At 40.2% G+C, this 19,153-nt stretch overlaps 1 protein-coding gene across 1 annotated transcript in view; it reads right to left on the bottom strand.

The window, feature by feature from the left end:
• Nucleotides 1-540: 540 nt before the first annotated feature.
• The window catches only part of ARMH4 (armadillo like helical domain containing 4), a 153,357-nt gene continuing 134,744 nt past the window's right edge, over nt 541-19,153 (bottom strand). The window contains exons 6-8 of the mRNA XM_047767440.1: nt 11,949-11,980; nt 1,523-1,657; nt 541-1,284 (exon numbers count right to left, since the gene is read on the bottom strand). Coding sequence (XP_047623396.1) covers nt 1,216-1,284; nt 1,523-1,657; nt 11,949-11,980 — 236 coding nt within the window. The 3' untranslated portion in view covers nt 541-1,215. The remainder of the gene's footprint in view (nt 1,285-1,522; nt 1,658-11,948; nt 11,981-19,153) is intronic.

A 19,153-nucleotide genomic window follows, 5' to 3' on the forward strand; every position in this document is an offset into this window, starting at 1 on the left:
CTTCTTCCATGCAAATGAGCCAAGTGTTTACCTAAATACTCAACCTCCTGAAAGTCTCAAATACCCTGATTCAAAGATAGGGCGAAGAACTACATTCTAAGGAGAACGAGAAATGATCTGACACAGTCCAGCATCCCCCAGAATGAGATGCCCTGAGGGAGCTGTTTTTTTTTTTTTTTTTCTAATAAGCTCCATTATGTATCAGGACTCTGGCTCCTGAGCCTACTCCTACCACCAAATGTCTGTTTTTATAATAAAGTCAAACAAGGACCAGTGGGTGCCCAATTATTCCATGGCTAAGACCACAGACGTAGAAAAGCAATGTTCTGAATAATTGTGGCCACACAAGTACAGAGCCAAATGGCAGAGATAAATGCTCTGGAAGCTTACCTACCCTCCTTTTCCTCTTGACTTCTTCCTCATTTCTTCTTGACCAAGTCAGATGATCCACAAAAAGGACATCTCTTAGTGGAAAACATGTAAGCATCTATGGATAGGTCTGTTGGACTCAATTACACTACTTAAGAAAGCAAGCTTACATTAAGACCAAGAGTCAATTTAATGCATTATTCTTCGCCAAGAATGAGAACAAAAGGGAAGGGGAAAAATAATAAAACCAGGAGACTCAAGTACATAATGCAAGGTACATACAAATCTCTATAGACGCCTAATGCACTAAGAGATCTTCCTTGCTGAAAAAGATTTCATTCTGAGTTGCTGCTAGTTTGGATGCAAATGTAGTATGTGCCATAGCCCAAAGCCTAGGGATTCAAGTAGGTAGAGCAGTCATCACAAGTTCTTCTTTGTTAAGATTTCTTGTTCAGAGTTAAGTGTGCCTTGGCAACAACAGTCATTATACTTAATGCAGGTAATCCAAACCAAGGAAAAGACACTGTGGAAAAATACAAAATATTTACTCTACCTAACCTATAGCAACTCCTACCGAACAACACATATGCTGCATATTTATGAGTTGTAGCCCAGGGCTGTGGAAAACTCGCTACAGGATAAAAACAAACACTGCCTACTACAGTTCATATACAGCATGCCTTCTCTTCTCAGTCCAAGAAAAATCTACTACCTAGCAGATAACGAGACCGATGGCCTGACAGCCCCAATGTGGCAGAATGTTGTTGTTCTTTTTTTTTTTTTTGCCCCCAAATAAGAAATAAAATAATGACATCGTTGAATCTCCCAATTAAACTCCAGTCCAATTCAAAATTCATCTTCAGAGCTGTCGGCTAAGAGCATTACTCGATCTTGCATGCTGTTGAATTCTCTCTGCTGGGAAAAGAAAATAGAAAAGCATTAAACTCCTTCTGCTGTAGAGAAAAGCTGAGGGACATGTGGGGGGAAAAAAAAAAACAACGAAGCCAAGGAAGCAGCTGCAGCAGCTAATCCGAACCACTGGGCACGTCAGTACCATTCCTGCATCATTAAGCCCCGTGTGTTTTATTAAGCAAATGAGAAAAGCCAAAACTGTTCTGAAACTGATTAGCTTCTGCTGTTGTTGATTCCCTACCTTTCTTTTATGCCGTTTGAAGCCATTTCTCCTGCGGCGATTCATAACCTTAATGCTGTAGAGCGCTCCCAAGATGAATAAGGCTCCAGCTATCCCTACCCCTACGGGCACCAGCATCCCAGACATATAGCCAGCCTGCACAAGAAAGGAAACACACGTTAGGATGCTGACCAGATGCTGCCCTGGGTTTCTCAGTTCTGCTGGATAGCAGCAGGTGTTTAGACACTTGGAATTCTCCTGCCTGCTTTGTTATAAAATAGCACCTGGAATAAAGTTACTTTTTAGGGAGAAGGCAACAGAGAGAGAGGTATGAACTCTTTGGGGCTATTTCAAATATTGAGCAGAGGTACTGAAATACATCAGCCAGACGAGCGGCACCTCCAGCCACTTGCTTCCGCACATTTGTCAACATCGGGTTTTGGTGACAGAAATATAATTTGTATTAAAGCTGTATGAAGAAAACCTCTGAGGATGCCTGGACTATTAAAATGCTATACACTGGAAATACCAGCCTGAGTCGAGCTCCAAGGGGGCTGAAGTGCCCTCTGGAAGAATGTGTTTCCTGGAGGGCAAAAGGCAGTTCTTGACACTGGTGGTCCCTCTCACACAATCTTAGCCGCCTCACAGTGACAAAGGAAAGAGGAATGTTCTGGCATGTGGGTAAAAAGGGAGAGCTTCTGGACACAACAGGGAAGAGAAGGAGCTGCAAAGGAAAGGGGACGGATGTCAGGGATGGATGGAGCACAGGCAGAAGAGACAGGGACAAAAAGAGGGCTCTACATAATGTGCATGGATTCATTTCTATAAAAGAAAAAAACCTGCCCAGTAGATGAGACCACAGGTGAGGGCTGGGAGAGAATTCTGAGCGTCCAGGCGTCAAAGAAAGAAAGTGACAGAGAAGGGCACAAAGGTCACTGCCGCCAGCACTGGTATCTTCCAGAAGAGCCGGGAGGTTTCAAACCCATGTGGGTCTCCACCATCCCCAAGGCATCACCATGGATACCTCTGTCCTAAAAGAACAGCATGATCTCCACACACCACCGATCTTGAGTAAGGAGCTCTGGAACAAGCCAAGTTCAAGGTAAGGCCATCACACTAAGAGTGCTCCCTGTATCTTGGCCAACAAGGCACCTAAGGGACAGATGTCTATGAGTAACTAGAGCCCTTTCATGGAGGAACATGACACTGCTTTACCTTCCACAACGGCCCATTCTGGAAGCCTATCCAGACAAAACCCATAAAATACAGTATTTTTAAAATACTACAATAGGTACCTTAGAAAGGCATTATTTTAGGGGGAAACCATAAATTTGTGCAGTTATTTGACTATTTCAAAATGTATTCATATAGCACCAACAATTTCCAGTACCTTTCAGGAGGAGCCCAAAACAGAGAAGGACAAAAAATAAAAGTTTTCTAAAAAGTGCTGAAGTAAGCAGGCTGTGATGCTGTCCCAACATTTCTAGAGGGAAATTAAAGGACCAGATGAGACTTTACAAAACTGTGGCACCCACTTCTTGTACAAAGCCAGCACATTCCCTGGTTCTGTTTTCCAGAGTCTTCAGTTAGAGAAGAATATGAAAATTTTTCCATTAATTTGAGAACAATAGCACTCTTACTCAGAGTACTGTTTATCCCCAAGAAACAAAGCCCAGTCATTTCTCAACAAATTAATACGCTTTGGAGAAACCAAAACTTTTTCTAAGTTCTTTCACATCTATATAAGGCTTTATAAAAATCTGTAATTTTCCATGTGGGAAAACACTAGACAACAGTAAAGTTTGGGTGCTTTCCACAGAACTACGAAATTTTTTTACATCACCATTATCGGCACACGAAAATAATGTATATGATGATATACGGTCAACTTTAAGCACAGGAGATTCGATTTTACACAGCTGTACCTTCAAATGATGATATTTGAACTTTGGGGAGCTCAACTTAATCTCTGCATGGTCTCTTCACACTACATAACTCAAATCCCACATCAAAAACATGAATATTATATAATGTGCCACTCTTCCCGTGTTTTTTATTTGCACATCAAGACTTCTGGTTTCTAGAGCTTTATATCATGTAGACTTCACAAAAATTCAGTTAATCCTGCTCTCTCCTCTTTTTTTTCATCCCCTCTTGTGTGTGTGTAGGTCTGTGTCTGCATATGTGTGTTTGTGTGTCTGTATTTGTGTGGCATCTGTCAGTGCTTAGAAATTACAGGTAAATTACAAGATGGGAACAAAGCAACCTACCCTCTTCAGATATAATTTAACCATTCCTCTTTGGAAACTGACTAACTGGAAATAAGTTCTTTTTTTAAGAATTGTCCAGGACTGCCAGATGGCTTCACAGGTGAATTTTATCAAACATATAAAGAGGAATTGGTGCCCATCCTCCTTAAACTCTTTCAAAAGGTGGAAGAAGAAGGAATACTCCCAAAGACATTCTATGATGCCACCATCACCCTCATTCCAAAACCAGACAGAGATACCACCAAAAAAGAAAACTATCGCCCAATATCATTGATGAATATAGATGCAAAAATTCTCAACAAAATCTTAGCCAACCGAATCCAACAACATACCAAAAAAATTATACACCATGACCAGGTGGGGTTCATCCCAGGTTCACAAGGATGGTTCAACATCCGCAAATCAATCAGCATCATACACCACATTAACAAAAAAAAAAGTCAAAAATCATATGATCATCTCAATAGACGCAGAAAAAGCATTTGACAAAGTCCAACATCCATTCATGATCAAGACCCTCGCCAAACTGGGTATAGAGGGAACATTCCTGAATATAATCAAAGCCATTTATGAGAAACCCACAGCAAATATAATACTCAATGGGGAAAAACTGAAAGCCTTCTCACTCAAATCTGGAACAAGACAGGGATGCCCACTCTCCCCACTGCTCTTCAACATCGTTTTGGAAGTCCTAGCCACAGCAATTAGACAAACCAAAGAAATCAAAGGCATCCATATAGGAAGAGAAGAGATCAAACTGTCACTGTATGCAGATGACATGATACTATACATAGAAAACCCTAAGGACTCAACCCCAAAACTCCTTGAACTGATTAACAAATTCAGCAAAGTAGCAGGATAGAAGATGAACATTCAGAAGTCAGTTGCATTTCTGTATACCAGCAATGAAATATTAGAAAAGGAATACAAAAATACGACACCTTTTAAAATTGCACCTCACAAAATCAAATACCTCGGAATACACCTGACCAAGGAGGGAAAGGACCTATATGCCGAGAACTATAAAACTTTAATCAAAGAAATCAAAGACGATGTAAAGAAATGGAAAGATAGTCCATGTTCCTGGATTGGGAAAATCAATATTGTAAAAATGGCCATCCTACCCAAAGCAATCTACAGATTCAATGCAATCCCTATCAGATTACCCATGACATTTTTCACAGAACTAGAACAAACAATCCAAACATTTATATGGAACCACAAAAGACCCAGAATCGCCAAAGCAATCCTGAGAAACAAAAACCAAGCAGGAGGCATCACTCTCCCAGACTTCAAGAAATACTACAAAGCCACAGTCATCAAAACAGTGTGGTACTGGTATCAAAACAGACAGACAGACCAATGGAACAGAATAGAGAATCCGGAAATAAACCCTGACACCTAGGGTCAATTAATCTTTGACAAGGGAGGCAGGAACATAAAATGGGAAAAAGAAAGTCTATTCAGCAAGCATTGCTGGGAAACCTGGACAGCTGCATGCAAAGCATTGAAACTAGAACACACCCTCACACCATGCACAAAAATAAACTCCAAATGGCTGAAAGACTTAAATATACGACAGGACACCATCCAACTCCTAGAAGAAAACATAGGCAAAACACTCTCTGACATCAACCTCATAAATATTTTCTCAGGGCAGTCTCCCAAAGCAATCGAAATCAGAGCAAAAATAAACCCATGGGACCTCATCAAACTGAAAAGCTTTTGCACAGCAAAGGAAACCCAAAAGAAAACAAAAAGACAACTTACAGAATGGGAGAAAATAGTTTCAAAGGATGCAACCGACAAGGGCTTAATCTCTAGAATATATAAACAACTGATACAACCCAACAGCAAAAAAGCCAATCAATCAATGGAAAAATGGGCAAAAGACCTGAATAGACATTTCTCCAAAGAAGATATACAGATGGCCAACAAACACATGAAAAAATGCTCAACATCGCTGGTTATAAGAGAAATGCAAATCAAAACTACCATGAGATACCACCTCACACCAGTCAGAATGGCCATCATTAATAAATCCACAAAGAACAAGTGCTGGAGGGGCTGTGGAGAAAAGGGAACCCTCCTGCACTGTTGGTGGGAATGTCAACTGGTACAGCCACTATGGAGAACAGTTTGGAGATACCTTACAAATCTGTCCATAGAACTTCCATACGACCCCACAATCCCACTCTTGGGCATCTATCCAGACAAAACTCTACTTAAAAGAGACACGTGCACCCGCATGTTCATTGCAGCACTATTCACAACAGCCAGGACATGGAAACAACCCAAATGTCCATCGACAGATTATTGGATTCGGGAGATGTGGTATATATACACAATGGAATACTACTCGGCCATAAAAAAAGAATGGCATAATGCCATTTGCAGCAACATGGATGGAGCTAGAGACTCTCATCCTGAGTGAAATGAGCCAGAAAGACAAAGACAAATACCATATGATATCACTTATAACTGGAATCTAGTACCCAGCACAAATGAACATCTCCTCAGAAAAGAAAATCATGGACTTGGAGAAGAGACTTGTGGCTGCCTGATGGGAGGGGGAGGGGGAGGGAGTGGGAGGGATCGGGAGTTTGGGCTTATCAGTCACAACTTAGAATAGATTTACAAGCAGATCCTGCTGAGTAGCATTGAGAACTTTGTCTAGATACTCATGTTGCAACAGAAGAAAGGCTGGGGGAAAAAATGTAATTGTAATGTATACATGTAAGAATAACCTGACCCCCTTGCTGTACAGTGGGAAAATTAAAAAAATTATTAAAAAAAAATAATAAAATAAAAAAAAAAGAATTGTCCAGGACTGGCTTCCTGTAGATGAGAGCAAATAAGACATGTATGCATATTTTTTTAAGTTATCAATTCTGCCTAGAACCTTTCCCTGTTCAGAATTACTGGATGTACACAACCCTCCCCATGTAACATCCTGAAAAGGCTACAACCACATCTGTGCACATTCAAGAATGCATAATTTGAATCTAACCATAAGGAAATATCCAATAAACTTAAACCGAGGAATGTTCTATTTTTAAAAAACACTATACTCTTTAAAACTGCCACTGCCATGAAAGACAAAAGATGGCTATAAAAAAGTTCCACATTAAAGAAAACTAAGGAGGAGTTCCTGTTGTGGTACAGTGGAAACAAATCCAGCTAGCATCCATGATGATGCAGGTTTGATCCCTGGCCTCACTCAGTGGGGTGGGGATCCGGCATTGCCATAAGCTGTGGTGTATGTCACAGACGAGGCTCAGATCTGGCATTGCTATGGCTGTGGTGTAGGCCAGTAGCTGTAGCTCCGATTTGACCCCTAGCCTGAGAACTTCCATATGCCACGGGTGTGGCCCTAAAAAAAAAAAAAGAAAGCTAAGGAATCTTGACAACTAAATGTGTTATAAGATCCTAGACTAGAACCTTTATTGGAGGAGAAAAATGCTTTTATAAAGGACATTTTGGGTGTGTTTAAAAAAATGAAATATGGATGCCAGAACAGATAAATGTATGGCATCGATGTTAAGTGTACTCAAGCTGATAATTGCAGTGTGGTTTGATAACAGAGTATTCCTATTCATAGGAAATATGCACTGAAGTATTGTGTGTAAAAGAGTCAGGATGTATGCAACTTGCCTTCAAACGGCCCAGAAAAAAACAGCAGAGGCAGGGAGATTGTTGGCAAATGATAAAATAAATGGGGCAACATGAGAAGAAGGAGTGCAGCTGAAGGAAAGGTAGAAGGGGATTCTTTGCACTATTTTATTCATGCATCTTTTTTTAAGTTTGAAATTCTTTCCAAATAAGGAGTTTGAAAATAAAAAATGGATTGCAAGGTAAGATGTACTAGATGGAATTGTTTTTGTGTTTGGTTTTAGTTTGTTTGTTTTGGTTTGTATTTATGAGAAAGGTATCTCCTTCTTCTCAGGATAATGTATTTGTTCAGAGAAACTGGTCTTCAAAAAAATGATAAGAAAATCAAATGTTTTGCTGTACTGCCTAAAGTCTGCTGAATTAAGACAATGCCCTTATGCTGTCTCTTCAACAATGATTCTCAGACTTGAGCATGCACCAAAATCACCTGCAAGACTTGTTAAAAAACAAACAAACCAACAACAACAAAAAAAAACCCCACAAGTTGTTGGACCCCTTTCCCAGAGTTTCTGCTCCAGTAGATCTATGATGGGAACTGAGATTTTGCATCTCTAACAAGCTCCCAGATGATGCCAGTGCTACTAGTCCAGACTACACAGGAGAATCACTGTTATGAAATACAGGCTGGATCATCCATTTAATGGATTATTTCCTAAAGCCAGAAGAAACAGAATGATCCTGGTGATAGAACAATAGGGCTGGTCTTTATTACACAACTAAAATTTTGATGCATCATCAATTTCAAGAAACAAAATACATCAATAGGAAAAAAAATACATCAATAGGTAGCCAGGTAAGGGTTTGCCAGACAAGCATCACTAACTTGGACGTTTAACCAGGAAGATTAATTATGGAATGAGTATAGGGACTGTCGCTCAAAAATATTCTTTCTCTAGAGCAAGAGAACCTCCCATCTGGGCTGGGCACAGGATAATGATTACTTCCTCCATCTGGATATGACCATGTGATAAACCTCACTAAGGAGATGATACCTAAGTAACACATGCTACTTCCAGAGCATGCTTTTCAGGAGGAGAGCAGAGCCTTTACCACCTCCTTCAAGAATGGCAGAGTGCTTTTATCTTCCCTCTTAAGAGGGGAAGGCTGTCTTAGCCTCCCCTCTTCCTCTTCCTTCTGGCTAGAATATGGACCGAACTGCCATCCAGGACCACAAGACAACCTTGAGAATAAAGGTCACAAATGATGGAGCATCAAAGAAGGAGCCTGAGCTTTCACAGTGCTGCTCCACAATAACCCTTGATTGCTACCTGCAGACTCATAAGTGAGAGACAAACGGACTTCTCTCTAGGTTAAGCCATTGTCATTGGGGATTTCTGCATTCATGGCTGATCTTAATCCTAATTCAGAAAGACTAAACAATCACAGTGAATGGGATAATTCAGAACTTTTTAGAACACCTACCACACTTTCTAGAGTCCAGCTAACTAACAGGGAAACCAGTATCAGAAACAATTAAATGAAGCTAAAGGGAGAAGATATCCTGGGTTGACTATAGAGCCAGTTAAATATGTAGCTTAGTTTTCATCTCTAAGGGATTCCATGACTTTCATCAAAGTGGCAATAGTTTCACTCTCAAATAGTTTCTGAAGATAATAACTAAAAAATCTCTTTTATGGTGATAGCCAGCTAGCTAGAAAGACAGATGAAGAGAAAGAGGGAGAGGGAGTTCCCGCTGTGGCTCAGCAGAAACGAATCCGACCTGTATCCATAAGGATGCAGGTTTGATCCCTGGCCTCACTCAGTGGGCTAAGAATCAGGACCTAGAGATTAGCATATTAAGTCAGAGACAAATATCATATGATATCATTTATATGTGGCATCTAAAAAAATGATACAAATGAATTTATTTACAAAACAGAAATAGATTCACAGACATAGAAAACAAACTGATGGTTATCAAAGGGTATAGCAGGGTGGTGGAGATGAGATAAATTTGGAGTTTGGGATTAGCAGATCAAACTATTATACATAAGATAAACAACAAAAACCTACCATACAGCACAGGGAACTATGGTCAATATCTTGTAATAACCTATAACGGAAAATAATCTGGAAAAAATATATATATAGTATAACTGAATCACTTTGCTATATACCTGAAACTAACACATTGTAAATTAACTACTTCAGTTTGAAAAATGGTCAAATTAAAAAAAAAAAAAATTAAGGAGTTCCCATTGCGACACAGTGTAAACGAACCCATTGAGTATCTGTGAGGACACAGGTTCAATCCCTGACCTCGCTCAATGGGTTAGGATCAGATGTTGCCATGAGCTATGGTGTAGGCCGCAGAGGCAGCTCAGATCCTGCATTGCTGTAGCTATGGCGCAGGCCAGCAGGTAGAACTCTGATTCAACCCCTAGCCTGGGAACTTCCATATGCCATGGGTTCAGTCCTAAAAAAGACCTGGAAAAAAAAAAAAAATGAAGGCAAAGCAAAAATAAGTCAACCCAGTGGGAGTCTCAACTAATTTTCTTCCAATTTTTTAAAACTAAGATGTAACTGAAAAAAATATACAGAATAAAGTGAAGAGAGGGCTAGAAAAACTTCAAAATAATCCAGAAAACTAAGATCACACATAAATTATTTCTCTTGATGAAACAGAGCAGAGAGAGGGTGCCAGGCTTTTGAGACAAGTTAGGAAGGAAGGGTCCACAGGAAGAAAAAAATACACCCTTTCTCTAAAGCTACACAGATTTCTAAATGGAGTGGCAAAGCTACAGACATATAGACAGGTAAAAAAATTTGCAACATCCGGAGTTCCCTTCATGGCGCAGCAGAAATTAATCCAACTAGGAACAATGAGGTTGTGGGTTTGATCCCTGGCCTCCCTCAGTGGGCTGGGGATCCGGCATCGCCGTGAGCTGTGGTGTAGCTCGCAGATCTGGCGTTGCTGTGGCTATGGCATAGGCTGGCAGCTGTAGCTCTGATTAGACCCCTAGCCTGGTAACCTCCATATGACATGGGTGTGGCCCTAAAAAGACAAAAAGACCAAAAAAAATTAAAAATTAAAAAAAAATTTGCAACATCCAACATCAAAACAGGCTACATGCCAAAATTTATTTTAAGTCTCTTTCTTCTCCATTTTTGTAACTCAGAAGGATATTTTCTATAGAAACAATGACATATGGATTCCTAGATTAAACTACCAAATCTGTTTGCTTTTCATCATATCATATTTTCCCCTGAAAAATAAGAAGCACTCACAATGGAAAAACATTCAGTTCTGAACTTTTGAGCTTCTTTTACCCCAAATCTTGCTCATGCATCTGATTATACCTTCCTTAGACAACTGAAGCCATTCAGTTGTGGCCTCTACTGATGTCAACAGGCTTCAAACCTTTTAACATCACTTTTAATATAGATGAACATTCTCATTCTCAAAAACTATATGTGCTAAATTTTACTGAGAAGCAGAAAAATAATAGGAAGTAGAATTAATATAACTCTACCATTTCAATTGCAATTGAATGTTTCCTTTTATCCTGTAACATTAAACTGTAGCAAAAAAAAAAAAATACTACTCATTCAAATCTGGGGACTGGGGGGATTGACCTCAAATAATAATTAAAAAAAAAGATAGGAAATACTATCAACAGATATATATCCTGAGACAAGTAAAATGGAAATACTTCCTATCTGGCAGTTGAAAAGATTTCCATTTAACTAAACCCCCAGTGAAATCTGAGCTGGGTTACAGTAATGGGATCTGACACAGGCTACAGCAAGAAGTTCAGAATTCCATCAACATTTTTATGAGTAATTCCAGTTTGAAATTACAAGGTACCAAAAATGAAACCTTAGAGAGTGTTGAAATTAAAAGAAAATGAAAAATATGAACCTGGAAGTTAATCTTGTCAATCACAGATGTAGATGGTAGAATTCATGCAAGAGAGAAAAATATTTTTCAGTAACTGGCCATTCCAGACAGGTCAGCTCATTATCATTCAGTAGATAGTGACAATAATAGTCTCTATAAAAGTGGGTCTAAGGAGAACACTCAAGTGTTCTGGTGCTTTTAATCCCACCTCCCACTATGGTTTAAGGATGCCATTTCCACCACAAACTTTTATTCGTCAATCAAGTCTATCCTTGGATCAGAAAAATCAATGCCTTCCAAAAGCCACAGTATTTCTTCCTCATATAGGAAGATCAGGTTTAAAAGATCCTTGCACTGGGACAAGAAACACCCACCAGAATGGGATTACACTCCTGAAATTCCCTAAAAGGAACTCTACCTTGCCTGTGTCAAGGGTGCTACTCAGTTTTTAGTACCAGAAATTACATCCCATAGAATGAATGGTACTTCAAAAAATCAGGCATCCTTTGTGTTCTTTCTTACTGAGTACTCAGATGTGGCTTTGTATCTTTGCATAGAGTACCAGAATCAGAATAATGAAATAAAGCTCCATTACTTTCATGATTTTTCATTTGATAAAGCCATGCCACCTAAGACAAATCCAAAGGAAGAAAATACTTCTTACCTTGTCTTTCAGTTTTTCCATCCAGCTTCTCACTAAGGAAAATAAGAGAAGAAAATGTGAATAGTCATCTTTTATATTTCACTGTGTTAATTTGGTAACTTGTATTTTATGGTATTAAGTTAATTTGAGACAATGAAGATTTTATTGTATGAAATACAATGAAAGGGTCAACCATAGTAACACAATGACAGTAAAAGACTTTTTTTTCTTATTTATTACTTATTTACTTACTTATCTCCTTACTTCATAGGGCCACACCTGCAGCCTATGAAAGTTCCCAAGCTAGGAGTCAAATTGGAGCTGCAACTGCAGGCCTATACCACAGCCACAGCAACGTGGGATCCAAGCCACATCTGTGACCTACACAGCAACTTGTGGCAACTCGGTCCTTAACCTACTTAGCAAGGCCAGGGACAAAACCCACATCCTCACAGATACTGTGTCAGGTTCTTTTTTTTTTTTTTTTTTTTTTAATTTTCCCACTGTACAGCAAGGAGATCAAGTTATCCTTACATGTATACATTACAATTACATTTTTTTCCCCACCCTTTGTTCTGTTGCAATGTGAGTATCTAGACAAAGTTCTCAATGCTATTCAGCAGGATCTCCTTGTAAATCTATTCTAAATTGTGTCTGATAAACCCAAGCTCCCGTGTGTCAGGTTCTTAACCCACTAAGCCACATCAGGACTTCCCTTATTTATTTTAAAATGCAAAAAAGGAGTTTCCTGGCGGCTCAGTGGGTTAAGGATCTGGCATTGTCACTGCTGTGGTGCAAGTTCAATATCTGGCCTAAGAACTTCTGGATGCCACAGGCACAGCCAAAAAAAAATGCATAAGAAGAGCACAAACATATCCCAGCCTGTCATCATTAAAGGAACAGAGAAAATTTGTTTGCTAAATGTATTTCCTTTTTTAAAAAAATTTTATGGCCACGCCCACGGCGTACGGAAGTTCCCAGGCCAGGGATTGAATCCAAGCAGCAGCTGCAACCTAATCCTCAGCTGTGGCAATGCCAGATCCTTAACCTACTGCACTGGGCCAGGAAATGAGACCATGCCTCTGCAGTGACTGGAGCTGCTGCAGGCAGATTCTTAATCCAATGCACCGCAACAGAAACTCCTAACTGTATTTTCTATTACTGAATGTTATTTGTCCTTTGTGGGGAGCATGTCCACTGCATGCATTAAGTTCCCAGGCCAGGAATCAAACCAATGCCTCAGCAGGGAACAGAGCCACAACAATGACAATGCAGAATCCTTAATCTCTAGGCCATGAGGGAACTCCTCAAGTTCTTTCCTTTTTTTTTTTCTGTTTTGTTTTTTTGTCTTTTTGCTATTTCTTGGGCCGCTCCCGCGGCATATGGAGGTTCCCAGGCTAGGGGTCAAATCGGAGCTATAGCTGCCGGCCTACGCCAGAGCCACAGCAACACAGGATCCGAGCCGCGTCTGCAACCTACACCACAGCTCACGGCAACGCCAGATCGTTAACCCACTGAGCAAGGCCAGGGATCGAACCTGCAACCTCATGGTTCCTAGTCGGATTCGTTAGCCACTGTGCCACCAGGGGAACTCCCTCAAGTTCTTTTCTAACCTGACATTTTCTCCTTATCTTTTTTCTTCATCTTTCTCCATTTTTAAGAAGCTCCACAGGAACTCTTCACTTGAATCAATGTCAGAGAATAAAGGTAGGAAAATGCAATGTGCAGGCCAGGCTGCTCAGCTCTTACTAAAAGTGGTAAATAGTTTAGGCTCTGCAGCACATACAGTCTCTGTCTGTTGCAGAAAGAAAGCAGCTAGACACAGTAATCCATAAGTAAGGAGGTTTGGCTATATTTTGATACACTTTATTTACAGACACCAACATTTGAATTTCATGTAATTTTCTCACATCACAAATATTTTTCTTGGCGTTCCCATCGTGGCTCAGTGGTTAACGAATCCGACTAGGAACCATGAGGTTGAGGGTTCGATCCCTGGCCTTGCTCAGTGGGTTAAGGACCCAGCATTGCCATGAGCTGTGGTGTAGGTCGCAGACAAGGCTCGGATCCTGGGTTGCTGTGGCTCTGGCATAGGCCGGCAGCTGTTAGACCCCTAGCCTGGGAACCTCCATACGCTGTGGGTGTGGCCCTAAAAAGACAAAAGACAAAAACAAACAAACAAACAAAAAAGATATTTTTCTTTTGATTTTCTCAACCATATTAAAAATCAGAAGCCATTGTTTGGTCATGGGTCATTTGAGAACAAGCGGTAGGCCAGATGGGGCCCATGGCATGACCCCTGGCATGGACATGTTTAACCCAAGAAGCTGGTGTCTCCATTGACAATCTGACTGCAGAAACAACACATCTGATAAGAGCAATGACAGCTAACATGAGTATGGCTTTGCCCCTTACAAAGTATGTTCACATGTACCATGTCATTTGATAGGCAAACCAATAACACACATGAGAGTCAGGTAAGATGACGCTCAGGGAAAAGAAGAGCAAACTGAGACTCAGAAACATGAAGGGACTTGCCATGGATAACCAGGGAGCAAAGAGGCACTGGAATTCCGACCACCATCTGATTAACAACCTACAGAAATAAGACTTCACAACTGCCCATTTCTTTTGGATATACCAGCACTGCTCTCTCTCAAGTTGAAAATGTGGAAATATCTCTGCCTCTTCTATCTCCTTCAGTCCCCGGCTTCAGTCTCTCACATCAAGACCTTGGTGAGACCTCTCAGGTTTGTCCTCCCTCATCGCTCCTTCTGTCTCAACTGGGATTCAGGCAAAGACAGTGGTGCTCAATTAGACTAAGATCAGAGTCAAGGGAAGGAAGGAAGAAAGCCTAGGCACCTCAAGAATAAAGCCATGGGAGTTCCTGTCGTGGCTCAGTGGTTAACAAATCCAACTAGGAACCATGAGGTTGCGAGTTCAATCCCTGGCCTTGCTCAGTGGGTTAAGGATCTGGCGTTGCTATGAGCTGTGATGTAGGTTGCAGACGCAGCTCAGATCCCGAGTTGCTGTGGCTGTGGTGTAGGCCAGCGACTACAGCTCTGATTAGATCCCTAGCCTGGGAACCTCCATATGCCATGAGTTCGGCCCTAGAAAAAGACAAAAAAAAAGGATGAAGCCATGGAGCAGTGATTCTGGGAGTGGTTCTGTGGAGAAGTGAGGTCAATCACCAATTTGCTAAGTGATTTTAGGGGGGCATGAATCTAAGAAAGGTAGAGGAAAAAATGACTCTTCAGAATATGTGAGTTTGGTTGTGCTTCCCCAACTAAGAACACAAGACCTCTAAGGATCACACCTTGTGCTTCTCGGGCATCTGGCAGGGTCCTTAACATGGTAACCATCAGATGCTTAATACATATTTCCTCCTGCTTTCAGCGAAAACATATTGCTTTTAAATGAGTTTAGAACTTTTGAGCAAACATGGTTTTCTTTCATGAAGAGTCCATAAACTGTTTTCAGCAAAATGTTCAAGGCAGTATAAAAATATATCTAACACAATAATGGTTTTTAAATTTAAGAAATAGAAATCAATAAGGGGGAGTTCCCTTGTAGCACAGCAGGTTAAGGATCCTGCATTGTCATTGCAGCAGCTCATGTCACTGCTGTGGTGCAGGTTCTACCCCTGGCCCAGGAAGTTCCACATGCAACAGGTATAGCCAAATTAGAAAAGAAATCAACAAGGGAATGCAACAGCTAGAAGAAAGAATACTGCAAAGATCTTTACTAAAAAGAAAGATGATTCTTTATAAAAAGGATAACCAGGAGTTCCCACTGTGGCTCAGCAGCTAACGAATCTGACTAGCAGTGATGAGGATGCAAGTTCAATCCCTGGCCTTGCTCAGTGGGTTAAGGATCCAGCATTGCCATGAGTTGTGGTGTAGGTCCACAGATGCCGCTCGGATCCAGAGTTGCTCTGGCTGTGGTATAGGCCACCAGCTATAGCTCCAATTCAACCCCTAGCCTGGGAACTTCCACATGCCGGGGATGCAGCTCTAAACAGCAAAAAATAAAAAATAAAAAATAAATAAAAGGAAAACCAACAACTGCAGTTTTTTAATAGGGACACAAGACATCACAGTGACAAAAGGGGTATGAAATGACACAACTATTTGGAGGTGCATGGGGAATTTGCTATTAATATCAAAAGCTTTTTTAAACGTTTTAATTTTTATCAGACATTCCAGTTGTAGAAGCAAAGTAGCTTAAACAATTAACCATGGATTGCATAAAAATGCATTTAAGTGCTGTTCACTGCAACATTGTTTATAATCAAAAAGAACATGTAAATAGCATTAATATTCAGCAATAGAGTAATGGTTTAAATGCTTAAAAGGAAACTAAACCTTACACTATGTCTGAAACATAGAATATTAAAAAAAAAAGCTAAACTTATTTAAAGAAAAATATTTAATGACATGGTGTTGCTCCCATTACAAATTGCAAATGAGAAAAAAAAAACAGGGTATGTATAATGTGAGCCCAAGTTCATGGATAAAAATACTATGTGTATAATTGAAATGATGGGCATCAAAATGTTAACTGAAGTCATCAATAGGTCGCGGAATTATGGGTAATTTTTCTCCTATTCCCTATACTTCTAGGATTTTCCAAATTATTTTTGATTTTTCAGTACTTTTTAAATAAAAAAGATACCCTACCCCACCAAATCCCTACAAAATTCTGTAAACCTTTGCAAATGGAGTATATTTTTCCCCTTTATGCCTTTTATTTATTTATTTATTTTTATTTTCCCACTGTACAGCAAGGGGGTCAGGTTATCCTTACATGTATACATTACAATTACATTTTTTCCCCCAGCCTTTCTTCTGTTGCAACATGAGTATCTAGACAAAGTTCTCAATGCTATTCAGCAGGATCTCCTTGTAAATCTAATCTAAGTTGTGACTGATAAGCCCAAACTCCCGATCCCTCCCACTCCCTCCCCCTCCCCCTCCCATCAGGCAGCCACAAGTCTCTTCTCCAAGTCCATGATTTTCTTTTCTGAGGAGATGTTCATTTGTGCTGGGTACTAGATTCCAGTTATAAGTGATATCATATGGTATTTGTCTTTGTCTTTCTGGCTCATTTCACTCAGGATGAGATTCTCTAGCTCCATCCATGTTGCTGCAAATGGCATTGTGTCATTCATTTTTATGGCTGAGTAGTATTCCATTGTGTATATATACCACATCTCCCGAATCCAATCCTCTGTCGATGGACATTTGGGTTGTTTCCATGTCCTGGCTGTTGTGAATAGTGCTGCAATGAACATGCGGGTGCACGTGTCTCTTTTAAGCAGAGTTTTGTCCGGATAGATGCCCAAGAGTGGGATTGTGGGGTCATATGGAAGTTCTATGGATAGATCTGTAAGGTATCTCCAAACTGTTCTCCATAGTGGCTGTACCAGTTGACATTCCCACCAACAGTGCAGGAGGGTTCCCTTTTCTCCACAGCCCCTCCAGCACTTGTTCTTTGTGGATTTATTAATGATGGCCATTCTGACTGGTGTGAGGTGGTATCTCATGGTAGTTTTGATTTGCATTTCTCTTATAACCAGCGATGTTGAGCATTTTTTCATGTGTTTGTTGGCCATCTGTATATCTTCTTTGGAGAAATGTCTATTCAGGTCTTTTGCCCATTTTTCCATTGATTGATTGGCTTTTTTGCTGTTGGGTTGTATCAGTTGTTTCTATATTCTAGAGATTAAGCCCTTGTCGGTTGCATCCTTTGAAACTATTTTCTCCCATTCTGTAAGTTGTCTTTTTGTTTTCTTTTGGGTTTCCTTTGCTGTGCAAAAGCTTTTCAGTTTGATGAGGTCCCATGGGTTTATTTTTGCTCTAATTTCAATTGCTTTGGGAGACTGCCCTGAGAAAATATTCATGAGGTTGATGTCAGAGAGTGTTTTGCCTATGTTTTCTTCTAGGAGTTGGATGGTGTCCTGTCGTATATTTAAGTCTTTCAGCCATTTGGAGTTTATTTTTGTGCATGGTGTGAGGGTGTGTTCTAGTTTCAATGCTTTGCATGCAGCTTGCAAATGGAGTTTAATGGTAGATGGTGATAGTGGGAAACATGAGAGGGAATTTTAAAGTCGGCTCACAGCTACAGATTCATTCTAATCCTACTGATTCTGGTTTGTGTTCTTCAAAATTTATTGAATGCAAGCCTGAAAGTGTACCAATATAATGAGGCCTGTGGGCTCCTCTTTTAGGGAGACAGGTAGATGGGAGGAAAGAAAGTAGACAGGGATTATTAAAAGCAAAAAAGAGTAGACAAGGATTACTAAAAGCAAGTTCTCCACCATGCTCACCAGCGCCCAAGCACAGCAATGTGCCCTCCCTATAATCTCCATTTATCCAAATTAATAAACAAATTAATTGAAAGACCTCAAACTACCTGAATTTATAAAATATGCCCTTTCCATATAGCCTTGTGCAAGACGTACTTCACAGCTCACATTCAATTTTGAAAGGGTTATAAATAAAGTCTCTTTAATAATCAAATTTTCAGAGTTCCCGTCATGGCTAAGTGGTTAACGAATCCGACTAGGAACCATGAGTTTGCGGGTTCAATCCCTGGCCTTGCTCAGTGGGTTAAGGATCCAGCTTTGCCGTAAACTATGGTGTAGGTTGCAGACGCGGCTCGGATTCCATGTTGCTGTGGCTCTGGCATAGGCTAGCAGCTATAGCTCCTACTTGACCTCCATATGCCACAAGATTGGCCCAAGAAATGGAAAAAAGACCAAAAAAAATCAAATTTTCAACACCATTTACATCTTTCTGGAAACCCAATTTTGACCTTGGTCAATGAAAAAAGAAATGCATGTCCTACTTATAAAAAATGAAATGTCAGAACATAGTCCTTTGTCCAAAGCATATATAACTAAATTTCTTTTCCTTTTTTCTTTTTTTTTTTTAATTTTCTACCACAAACATGGATGCAGAAATTCCCAGGCCAGGGACTGAACCCTTGACATAGTTGCAGCCTGTGCCATAGCTGCAGCAATGCCAGATCCTTAACCTGATGTGCTACATGGGAACTTCCTAAGTTTCAATGACAGTATTTCTACAGTGTCAAGAAATAAATGGAGACCAGCTCTTTTCCTGCCTTGTTATTTAACCGTAAGTGCCTATTCCAGTCCAAGAAACAGTCAAAGCTTTTTTCCAACTTATATAACACATTTGAGAATAATAAAGCCTACCAAGGTT

Source organism: Phacochoerus africanus, chromosome 2, assembly GCF_016906955.1.
Source record: "Phacochoerus africanus isolate WHEZ1 chromosome 2, ROS_Pafr_v1, whole genome shotgun sequence".
NCBI lineage: Eukaryota > Metazoa > Chordata > Mammalia > Artiodactyla > Suidae > Phacochoerus > Phacochoerus africanus.